This window comes from Dipodomys ordii, unplaced genomic scaffold (assembly GCF_000151885.1).
Source record: "Dipodomys ordii isolate 6190 unplaced genomic scaffold, Dord_2.0 Scaffold26, whole genome shotgun sequence".
In the NCBI taxonomy this organism is placed as follows: domain Eukaryota; kingdom Metazoa; phylum Chordata; class Mammalia; order Rodentia; family Heteromyidae; genus Dipodomys; species Dipodomys ordii.
Window position 1 is genome coordinate 4,482,254 of NW_012267242.1, and position 12,953 is coordinate 4,495,206.

The following is a 12,953-nucleotide window of genomic DNA, read 5'->3' on the forward strand; positions in this document are numbered from 1 at the left end:
TAAAAATTCATAGTTGAACAAGATGAATACCAGGAATCTGAGACATGTGTTGTTTGGGAGGAGGTGAAGGAAATTAGAGGCAGATGAATGGAGAGAGGAAGGATGGGCAAATATTTAATGTACACATGTGAAAATGTGAAAATGGAATGGATGGGGGTGGGAGAGGTAAGGGGAACAATGGAAGAGGTAAGGGGAACAAAGGAAGAACAATGGAAGATGCATTGAACTCATAAATTGATCTAATACATGGAAACTTCCTTTGTACAACTACTTAGATAATTAAAAAAATAAGAATAATGGGTGGGACATAGGGTGGTTTCAGGGAAGTTTTAATTATTCTTTTAATTAGAATGAGTGAAGAGCCCAGTATACTACAATGTGAACAATTACTTGGCACAAAGTAGTTTCCCTTATCAGTCATACTGATCTAGTGGTTAGATGAATGCCAAGGTAATGAAAATTATACTTATTTCAATTTCATGATCGATTTAAGGTCAGATGAGTTCCTGTTTTGAGAGTAAACTTAATACCATTTGGTTGTATGGGTTTCTTCCAGTTTAGGACAATTGCATCTTCAAGATCGCCCATTTTGCTCCATCTAGGGGCTCTTACTCCTTGAGGGACATCTTCTTTGGTGCGGGCACGAATGGGTCTGCTGAACCCGCTTCCGTAGCTGTTCCAGGCAGAAATTCTGTATTCGTATATTGTGTATGGCTCCAGGTTCACATCTGCAGTGGTAGAAAATAGACCATTAAGTTTTCTTATTTGTTTTTTTTTTGTTGGTCGTGGGGCCTGGCACTGTCCCTCAGCTCTTCAGCTCAAGGCTAGTGCTCTACCACTTGAGCCACAGTGCCACTTCCGGCTTTTTCTGCTTATGTGGTGCAGAGGAATCGAACCCAGGGCCTCATGCATGCAAGGCAAGCACTCTACCACTGAGCTACCTTCCCAGCCCTCTGTATTTTTTAAAACTACTATCAAGATATTAATAACAAGGCTAGAAGGATGGCTCAAGTGGTAGAATATTTTGCCTTATAAGCATAATGCTCAGAGTTCAAATTCCAGTACTGCCTCCAAAATATCAATACCAAAATCTTATAAACATTTAAAAATAAATTCTTAAGGCTCGAATTCCCTTCAAAGTAGCTATTCTCTATTGTATTCAAATCTGTAATTTCTCTTCAGTATGTATTGAGATTTTCAATCAAGCTGGTGAAAGAAAGTCTTCATTTGCAAGATAGCAAAATCTGTCTTGAATAGGTCTAGAAGAAATTTTAATTTTATTCTATTTTTTAAATCAGTTGTGGGACTTGAACTCAGGCCTAGGTGCTTTCCCTGAGCTCTTTCACTCAAGGCTAGTGCTCTATCACTTTAAGCTCCACTTCCAGTTTTCTGGTGGTCAATTTGAGGTAAGAGTCTTATGACTTTCCTTCCTGGACAGGTTTGAACCAAGATACTCAGATCTCAGTCTCCTGAGTAGGCAGGATTACAGGCATGAGCTACCAGCACCTGGCCTAGAGGAAATTTTAAAATCCTTCCTTCTTCCTTTCCCTCTCTAACTGTCCTTCCTCCTATAGGAAGAAGGCTGTGGGATTTTTTTTTTTTTGTCCAACATCTATAAAGTCGCAGCAAACTGTGGCTGGTGTGACTTTCAACTTTACAAGCTGTATTTGTGCTGTACTGTGTATAGTCTTCCAGATCTGTTCTTTTTGAGGATAACATGATGGGAATCTGTTTCCTTACCACAGCAATCTCCTTTTATAGATCTGACCCTCAATTTTCTCATCTGCTAAGTGATCATACTTAGATCATTGCTCAGTGGATAACCAAGCTAAGGATTTGAAATACCTAGCACAATACTGGGGACTAAACGTTTGATCAACCTTATTTCTACTCTTTCTTCCTTTTTCAGTCTTCTCACTCTGATCATAGTATCCTGGGATGTTTTCATTCCTCCACTCCATTGGTGGAGTCAGGCAGTGTGATGATTCGTGATAGAATAAAGCATTGTTTCATTTATTTAATGATAGCTTTCTTGAATTATGTCACTTAAATAAATTCTACTTGGCTCTACCTGACAAATCACAAATACATAAATACAACTGATAAAACAACAACAACCAAAAAACCCTGAGAAACACATTCTGTAGGGACTTATGCAAATGGACAAATAATAAACATTATACAATAATTACAAAAATAATAAAAATAAGAGATGAGAATTATTAAGATGTAATCTAAAACTTTATAGTGTTTTTCACTCAGTTGGACCTATACTGTGAATCATTATTTTGGACTAATCCAGTAGAATGCTTAGAAAGTACTATTTGCAATTACATATGAAGATTATTGTTCCAAAGAAGACTTGACCATGTTGGGCAAATACTGGGCTTGAGTTCAGCTACATCTCAGAGTAATGCTGCTAGGTCTTACAGTAATTGACATTGATCTGTCTTGCTTTCTGCCTGCAAATGTAGCATTCTCCATTCTCTGAACTCAATGCAAATTATGAGTGCATTCAAACTTTGTTTTAGAAGGAATATTCATTCTAACTTAATATATCAGTTAACCAACCTGTGTCTCTGATGTCTTACTATCTATAAGTTTAATTTCAAGTAAGATCCAGCCTTGATTAAAGTTAGACTTCACAACAATTAAAATTTTTGTTAACTACAAAAACAGATTATACTTATAAATATGTTGTAACTAGCCAGTCCTAAAGTATGATGGAATTAACTGATAACAGGTTAAGATAGGATGATGGAAAAATGAACTTAGTCAGCATTCTGCAGTGGTTTTTCACTCCCCTTCCCTAGCCCAGCCGTGAGAGACCACTGGATTTCCGTCACCTGTGAAGGAGTATGTGTCTACACCTCCAGAATGAACAGTCTCCTCAGCAGATGAACATAATTCTTCAGATGATGTCTTCCCTGGGGAACTGCGAGGTCCTCTTGTCACAGCACAAACATGGCTGGTAGAGTTGAAGTCACACTGGCCACAGAATGCTGTGGCTTTCATTGACACCGGGCAGAGGATCCCACACTCTTCTGTTTCCTGTCAGTGGTAAGAACGGGCAAAGAGGAAGAAGAGGATTTTACACTGCAAGCACACAGATTTTTTTAAGATTAAAATTCTAGTTTTGTGAATTCTGAACTGTGAATTTGGGCAAGTCACTTATACCCGGAAAGTATCAGCTGCTTAAAGGGGAGAAATCAAGTAAAATTTATGAGTAGGAAGGTGTACTGGATCCAACAAGCTTTGTAAATGCTCTACAAATAGTAAATAATACTCATTATTTTATGTTGTTGTTACTTTGAAAATGCTTATGGCATTTTGGAGAAAATGAAGAGCATAATACTTGGAAATCTGTACTTCCTACATTGTTATCTGTACTTCCTACGTTGTTAGAAAAGTTGGACCCATAAGAAATGATACTTTCTGCTTTTAGACAATCTATATCTTTCATATGTTGTCATCATATTTACTTATATTTATTTACTAACCTTTTCTTTGGTGAATTGCTGGACTTTTTTTCATAATTACTGACAACTGGTCTAATCTGAGAAAATTAAAGGCTGAATCATCTCAAATTACAGATAATATTTATATAAGGCAAAAATTGACTTAGCTTTCTAGAAGTATCAAACTGGATTTCAAATGTTTTTCACTATTAAGCTCTATCAATCAATTTCTATGTGAACTGTTTGGTAAACTATTCTCTCCAAGGAGTCAAAGTAATACTGCTAATGAAAAATATAGTGAGAGTTTGGTTTAAACGTGGTGAATTGAACATGCATATTTATCTCCACATCCTCTTACAAGCCCTCCCAAATGAGAATAAAAGGATAACTTAAGTATAGAAAATCAACAGGAAATCTGAAGAAATAGGAAGAGAAACAGCACACACAGGGCAGCTCAAACATGTTTAGAAGTAGGAAAATGGATGTGGTAGACAGAGTGGTCATGTACTAAAAAAAAAAAATCACATTTTTCCTTTAAGACCCTCCTGGGAAACATTAGCTAGTCAAGCCTATCTGCAATCAGAAGAGCCACATTAGATAGGACTAAAGTAAAGAAAAGGATGTACTCTAGATCTGGTACCCAGGTATCTGAAAATGTCCCTCTCCTCCCCTTTTCCTTGTGATCTGAGGACTGTGTGTCAAACATCAAGAGAAGGAATGGATTTAGGTTTGTGCTTGAAGGGATCTGCCTAATGCACACTAGATTGTAATATGAAACAATCATTAAGAAGCTAGACCTTAAGCATTGTAAATATGCAACCACAAAACTTAAAAAAAAACAGAAAAAGAAAACAAATACAGGATGCTGGGCACCAGTAGCTCATGCCTGTAATCCTAGGTACTCAGGAGGCTGAGATCTAAGGATTGTGGTTAGAAACCAGTTTGGGCAGGAAAGTCTGTGAGACTCTTATCTCCAATTAATCATGAAAAAAGCCAAAAGTGGCCCTGTGGCTCAAATGTAGAGTGCTATCTTTGAGCAAAAAATTGCCCAAGGACAGCACCCAGGCCCAGAGTTCAAGCCTCAGGATCAGCACATAACAAAAACAAAAACGGGGGAGGGGGGAAGGATTGGGTGGGGGGAGGGGGGAGGCTGGGAAGGGATGTGAAGGGTAAACAAAGGAGGAGGCTGCAATGCTTGGTAAGAAATGTATGCATTATCCTGCCCATGAAATTGTAACTCCTCTGTACAGTATGTTCACAAATAAAATAAAATTAAATTAAATTTAAAAAAACAAAACAAAAACAAAACATGGGACGTATGTGTGATGATGGATATTCCAAATAGTTTAATTGTGATCATTTCCCAGCATATTCATCTACTTCAGGTTGAATACCTTAAATACATATGATTTTACTTGTTAACTGCATCTCAATAAATCTGGAAAAATTTCTTTCTATAAATCCATTACATACTTGAGCATTAAAAAAAAAATCTCAGCAGTTTATCCATAATAACAAAAACAAAATGCTAAAACAGGTGGCATTGACTTGGTAGTTAGATAGGAGTGACAAAAACATTGAAATAGAGGATGAGAAGCTTGGAGAGTGCTGGACTGCCATGGAAAAGTAACTGGTGCCCTGGAATTACTGTCTAGGTGAGCCATGAAACTACTTAGTTCATGACTTCAAGGGATGAGGTTATAAGAGTTTTAGGACTGTGTGTGTGTGGTGGGGGTGGGGGGGTTGTGTGTGTGTGTGTATGTGTTGCTACTAGCTGCATTTGGCAAGATACTTCAAAATGAGTCAAGTTCAGAAAACAAATGGAAAGAAAAAGAAAGCCAGGTATGAGAGTGAACATGGTGAATGGGAATATCGAGCCTATATTTTACACAGCAGGAACCACAGACTCCTTTCCTTCTGGACTCCTCATACACTGGCAGCTACGGGCATAGTATCCACTCCTGAGACAGAGCATTAAGGATTGCTAAGTACCTTTGTTGAGGGCTCCTAGCAATGTGATTCTTTGACAAACACAAACTATACGGTGACGTGATTATCTGACTGTGCCCCATTGATAGATAGGCTAGGCCTATGCTCAGCAAACTTACAGTCAGTCTCCAACAGAAAGAAATTTCCAAATGAAAAAAATAAAGAGACTCTGTGGAAGCAGAAGCAATGCAAAAAGAAAGAAGATAAAAGGAAAAAAAGATAACCTAGTATCAGATTCGCAAGTGAGACAATCGAAGAAATAAGGCAAATAAGTAATAAAAAGCAATGCATAATTCATACATTCAGGATCCTAAAAAGAGATATTCCAGAAAGAAAACTAGAGTAAGATGCCAGAGCCAGGAGCTGGTAGCTCACACCTGTAATCCTAGCTATTCAGGAGGCTGTGAACTTCAGAATCATGGTTCAAAGCCAGCCTGGGTAGGAAAGTCCATGTGACTTTGATCTCTGATTAACCACCAGAAGACCAGAGGTGATGCTGTGGTTCAAATGGTACAGCACTAGCATTGAGCAAAAACAGAGTAAAATGCCATGAATAAATCATAGTCACCAAAAGAAAAGAGCCCTTAAAATATTTTTTTTAAGATAGTTGACATTAAAAAAAAAGGTTGAAAGCCAAAATTCAGGAAATGTCTCACCAGATTGATAGTCATGACCTCAATAACAAGGAATAGAAAGAAGAAAAATTTAGATCAGTTTAGGAAGACCAATGCCCATCTAATACATAAAAACAGAGATATAAGCAGAAACAAATCATCAAACAATAATCCTAAACTCCAGATGTGTCCATCAAAGCACATCATTATGAATATTAGTAATAATCAATAATAATAATATCCATGCAGAGACACATTTTCATGAAATTAAAAAAAGAAGATAAATCAAGCATCATAAACAGTTTTCAGAGGATAAGTAACAGAGTTGCCTATTAATAAACAGGAATTTAAATATCAATGAAGCCCCCAAACTGATTAAAAATGGCTCCAAAATTACAACTGAAAATGATTTTTTTTAACCTTGAACTACCTATCTAGCCAAACTTAATCTGGGCACAGGGTAGAAAAATAATTTCCTATATTATGCTCTGTAGACATTTACCTTCTGGACATCTATACCCAGGAAGATACTTCAATAAAAGAAGGGAAAGGAGGTTGAAAACCCATAGAGACAAAGGAAAGAGGTAGAAGAAATTCCGGACTTGACAGCTTAGGGAACATCTCCTGGGCCAGGAGGGTAGAAATCCTATAGAGAAGCAGCTCAGCCTGGAACAGAAGAGGAAGTCACTGGGGGAGGGCCTACATGGTGACCCATAGATTGAACATAACCTAGAAAACACTATCTGGTTCAGTGTGGAGAAATATTACTACTTCCCTAAATTTTTTTTTTTACCAAACTCATGTATCATTTTAATCACTCATTACTAGAAAATGCTTGCCAGGGTCCTAAAAAATCAAAGATCGATATCTAAGGATGGTTTCCCCCATCCAACTAAAGGATGTCTGTGCAGGGACCATATGGTTGCTTCCTTCCACAAGTGGCCTTCTTCTGTCTGTGAGGAAGACATTCAGTGTGAGCCACCTGATATGGACAAGTTACTCTAGAGCACAGGAAGGGGTTTTTCAAATACCCATCATTCTTTTCTTACAATGCAAGGCTGCTGGGGTTGTGGTATAACTTTAATGCCCGCAAATATGACATGGCTGGATGGGAATCATCATAGTGTATAAACATGCATGGTTATTTACGATCGTTGTTGACAAAGGTACTTGCTCATCTTGCACTGTCTCAAAGACAATACCATACACAGGTAAGTGAAATGACTGGGGCTAAGGTGTCTCTCAAAGGAAGGTGAAGGGTTAGGGTTTGTGCACTAAAGAGGGTCATAAAATGATACCATGCAGCTGTCCATGATGCCCGGTGCTGGCCTTTGAGCACACAGACTTTCAATCCCCAGCTCATTTCAAGTGCTGGGTGAAGCTTCCCAGAGAACAGCTAATCATTATTAATTCCTTTAGAATTCATTGCAATAACATCAATCATAGCAGACTCATTCGGTATTAATATGGATGTAATGTGAAAATGAATAATGCACACAGGAGTTTTTATATTCCTATTTTAGAAAAATAGTTATGAACAATGTATTTCTCTTTCCATTGTCAAATCAGCACCTCTGAGAGGTTTTCTATCAATTACCTTCATCATCATTCCAGTTGAAATCTTGTCAGAGCAAACATATTTCAAAGGATGATATCCAACTCCGTTACAGCATCTCTGGCTCTTTGGAATAAGTTCAGTCTCACAGCATTTTACTGGCACTGGGTCATTCTTTTTAACATGTGCTTTAGACTCACCACTGGAAGCTGAGCAGCATATGGTATCTGACATATTCACATAATCCTGCCCACAACAGAACATCCCTGCAACAATAAAATGTTATATATGAATATGAAATAAAAAAAGAGAAGAAAACTGAGGCTGCTATAAAGTTTGGTATAAAAATGTCAGACTCAGGCAGTTTCAGCCATACTGAAGGTAGCATTTCTCTACCAAGGTGATTTAAAGGTGCGGTGAGAGTCCTTCTTACCAGGAGCACTAGACACTAATTAGGAAAAGAACACACAAGAGGAACTGTTCAGAAATCATTCAGCCGGGCTAGGCTTCACCCATGCTCCATAAAAACAAAAAAGATTAGATTTCTGCCATAGAAACTGCTTTCTCATTTTGGGATGATAACATCATGTTGTAGAAACACTCAACGAAAGCTCTAGAAACTCACAAGAGAACCTAAGTTACCTAGCCACTGTGGGGTAAGAAACTAGGCAGGTGGCTTGGTTTCCAGATGTCAAAAAACAAAACAAGAACAACAAAGAACTCGTAGGAATCTTGTTAGGTTTTGCCCGTCTTATCTAGGGTGTAGACAAGAAGAGCCAGGAACAAAGAAGGCCTTCCTTTCTCTTTGTCTTGGATGTAGTACCTAAAAGCAGCTGAGTGTGTTCACAGATCAGGTATACCAGCCAGCCACAATTTTCTGGATTCTCTCTGTGTCCTAGGTCTAGCAGTGGACGTGGTTGTGAGGTTAGGTGCACCATTGGGAAGTCCATCAGTTTGTATATCTGGATAAGCATATAGGAACTGCTAGGTGTTGATGGCTCATACCTGTAATCCTAGCTACCCAAGAAGCTAAGATTCAAGGATCAAGGTTCAAAGCCGGCCCAGCCAGAAAAGTCCATTAAACTCTGATCTATCATTAAGCATTAAATAGCTGGAAGCAGAGATGTGGCTTAGGTGGTAGAAAACCAACTTTGAGTGAAATAGCTAAAAATAGCTAAAGGACAAAGCTAGGCCCTGAGTTCAAGCTCCAGCACTGGCACCAAGAACAACAACAAAAAAACAAAAACAAAAACCCCCCAAAACCACACAAAAAAACAAGATACATATATCTGAGTTATAACTCACCAAAATTTATTTAATTGCTTAGATTCACATAATTAAAATACAGCATTAAAACAAGCAGAAATTTGGATATGAATGCATAAATCAATAAACAATACTTCAGAATCAGATTAAGCTAGAAATGAAGGTGTCTTGACTTCATATCCCTTCCGATTAGAGTTTCTGCCTTACTGTACCACATCATGGGATAAATGATTTACTTTAATTAGAATTTTGTTTATTTATTATTAGTCCCACTGATAACATAAAGAACTTCAGAGTGTTCTGGGGTCCCCAATGGTTTAATTTGGTCCCGTACAAACATAGACATTGTGGAATATTGTCCCCAGTAATAGTTCAAGGGTTTGTAAATGCTTTTCTTTAATCAGTAAGTAGATACTAATTTGGTTAAGAAAAAGGTTTACCTTCATATGGTTCCAGAAAGCCTTGTTATTGATCTTTCCATTAAAAATATTTCCAAAAAATATTTCCAAATATTTAAAAGAAATTATAGAAGATATACATTGATCATGACAGAGTTTAGTTATGCCATGTGGTTCTAAAGGTGATAATTCTTCACAGTGATTGATTTAAAAATAGTGTTCTATTAATAGTTATTTTAACATCTCTAAGAAGCCTTTTTGAAAAAAATACACACAGTAGGGTTCTCATTGCAGACACAATTTTGATTAGGGGTAAATATGTATGTGTGTGTATGTTTGTATGTACATGTACAAAAGTCTATAATATAGGCATGCACATACATGTATATTCACACAAGTAAAATAAAAGTAAAATGCACAGCTTTGGGTTTTATACTGTTTGGATATTTTCCTGTTGTCTTCTTATCAGACATTTAAATACAACCTTGAATTCTTGACTGTCATTTTGTTTTCTCTAGCAATTTTCTTAAAACAATTCATGTTTCTATTTTAAAGCGCAATCAAAATCTGAAAACTGGCCTTTTAGGGAACAGAATACATTCTCCTCCTTTACTCTCAAATTATTTCATGGTTTCACCATGCTGTAAGTATGAAATCAAAATGCAGACATTGACCTAATTCAGACTCCTAATCAGTCATCTGATCGCTCTGAGGGACTTTTGACAGGTCAACTAAAATTTTGATAATGAACTGTGTTTACACTAGGAAAAAAAAGAAAAGATGCTTTCTTTTGTTTTATTGAATAGAAATTTTCACCTAAGATTTCACTCACCTAACAAGAAGTGACTCCTTTTCTAGTTTCTTTGGTAAACCATTACTTCTTTAATTATTATCAACCTTGTTCCAGTGTGATAAATTGCTAATTACTTAATACCCTAATCAGCGTTCATTCTTTGCACAGATAAACTGTGACAGTGCCATTAATTTAAATAGTAATTTCACTTAATGGCCAGAACGGCACACCAGATTTTTATGCAGCATTTTCTGAAGACTGCATCCATCACTGAGATATTCTGACATAAAGATGTCTGACGTGCACTAACTCACTTAGGGAGAGCAGATGTTGCAGAGCAGGGTTTGGTAGTAATTCCCAGAGTGCATCACTTCAGCATGAATGAGCTGCAAATTCAGAGACAGACAATCTCCTCAAACTGCATTGCAATAACTTTTGACCCTCTACCTAATTTATCACATGTAGCACTTGACTTCTGAACTTTGACACACACACACACACACACACACACACACACACACACACACAGAATGCACAGTTTTAAATATGCCCAAAGAAAATAAAACAGGTCATACATTATTGATAGATTGGGCCATTCTTGTAGAGGCCCTTCATTAAATTTTACAAAGGTAGAGAGTCCCTTTAAATAAGATGCAGATGTTGTTGAAACTGTATAGGCCATACTAACTTGTAGCTGTTTATATTTTCAGGTCAGCTAACCTATATTGCCTTTCTGATCTATACGTACAACCAATAGGTGGCTTCTATTGCATTGGATATAAGTAAGAAAAGGGAGGGCAGGATTTTTTAGATCACAATTTTATTGATACTTCAAATAGCGTGTCAATACTTTTTTTTACTCTTTATGATCATAAAGGAAATCATTTATGAACACTGATGAATTTCTGAAGAGTTAATTTAGAGAACTGGCATTCCATTATTCTAAGAGAAGACCAAGAATGTAGAATCATGGTTTTGAGATGACTAGAATGCAATAGAAAAAGCCAGTCTTGGAATATGGCAAATCATAACAGAACTCAGGAATTGGTCGGAGAATCTTATTTTAAGCCAAAGGATTTTCACAGGCCAGGGAAACTGAAAGAAAAGGCTTACTATTAGTAATTCATAGGATAAACATAAAATCAGCGAGTCTGAAGGTGAAGAAATCATACTTGTCTTAACCAGTAGACGGCTCTCAGACAAAGAAGGGATGAAGTACCATGAGCCCCCAAGCGTTGCCATATTGTTTATAGCATTCATATATGTTCCATTTAAAAATTTTCACTTTCTATATGGAATATTTGGGGTAATATTTCTTCCATATCACTCTTACACCATAGATTTCTGTGTTTATTGTTTCCTCTTTGCAAAGGTTCCATTTTGCATCCTATGAAACATCCATTGTAATGGTGATAGCTCCTCATGCTCCCAAAGTCCGGGTCCAGGCTATGGAAACACACTCTCTATTCTAAAACAATATCAATCTAGTATTTCAAATTTAAAAAGCTTCACAGAAAAAACATTTTTTGTTAATAGAAATTAGAAATCGATTTGCCAAGACATGTATTAGTGGCTAACAGAAAATCCTGTCCACTTTGAATGATAGCGACACTTTCATTGTGATAGTTAATTCTTAGGTGTGTATAAGTTCCAATCTAAGATTAATGACATAGCTGAAAAAAATACCATATAAGCAGGCACAAGGAAAAAAAATGAATAAAGAGGTTTCAGGTCTATGCAAAGAAAATGGTGAAGAATATATATGCACTGAAATGACGAGCATGACTTTCATCCCAAGATACCTGTATAACACTTCAACACAACTCATCTGCCCAGAGAGAGCACTAAAAACATAAACGCTACCCCAGCACTTCTGTTCCAGGAGCATCTGTTAATTCACTCCATTTATAAAATACATATTGACAAAGACAACTGAACTGGGACCAGGGAGATTTGATTTGGTGTGAGAAAGTCAATTCAATGTGATTTTGTTAAAGGGCTCCTGCAGGCAAATAAAAAAAAGTTTAAGTAATAAAGTACATAAAGAGGTTTTATGAGCCAGCCCGGTCTTGTGGCAGACATACAATGGCAGGCATTGGGAGAGGCCAGGCATAGGGAGAGGTATTAGAAGATCTATACCCTGTGTGGCAGGTTATAATGTGTGGCTACGTTGAAGAGAAACAGGGCCCTATGGGTATTCTGGAAGGTCATCAAGGTCAAAGTCATTAGGGGTGACAGGAAGGAGCTACAGTAGAGACAGGGGAAAAGACAGGTAGGACACGTTTGCAGTGAAACCAGGCGGAAGGTCATGAGAATACATTTAGAACCTCTTCCACTCTAGAAATATTCTTTTAATCCACTATTGTTATCAAGTTAGGAGAGTCATAGAAAGTGTTAAGAAACTCAAGAGCTAATTCCAGCTCATGAGAGTTGAGGAATGTTACAATTTGAGGAATGTTACAATTTTAGAAATGTTTGAGCCAGACACCAGTAAATCATACCTGCTATCTGAGGATTGCGGTTCAAAGCCAGTTCAGGCAGAAAAGTCTGTGAGTCTCTTATCTCCAATTAACCAGACAAAAGCTGGGAAGTAGAGCTATGGCTCAAGTGCTACAGCACCAGCCGTGAGTAAGAAAGCTAAGCAAGATGAAGAGGACTTGAGTTCAAACCTCACCACTGGTGTATACACACATATGCATACAATTTCATATTTGTAAAATAGTAAAAATGTATAACAATATATGAAAATATCAAAGAAACTTAATGAATATATGAAAGCTTATGCACCTATAATCACATACACACACACACACACACACACACACACACACACACACACACACACAGAAATGTTTGATCATTGAAGAAACATGGAACTTG

General features: G+C 37.2%; 1 protein-coding gene across 1 annotated transcript in view; it reads right to left on the bottom strand.

Moving 5' to 3' along the window:
• The window catches only part of Ush2a (Usher syndrome 2A (autosomal recessive, mild)), a 640,567-nt gene that overhangs the window by 141,616 nt on the left and 485,998 nt on the right, over positions 1-12,953 (bottom strand). Inside the window, exons 50-52 of the mRNA XM_013015154.1 lie at positions 7,659-7,882; positions 2,847-3,051; positions 531-728 (exon numbers count right to left, since the gene is read on the bottom strand). Coding sequence (XP_012870608.1) covers positions 531-728; positions 2,847-3,051; positions 7,659-7,882 — 627 coding nt within the window. The remainder of the gene's footprint in view (positions 1-530; positions 729-2,846; positions 3,052-7,658; positions 7,883-12,953) is intronic.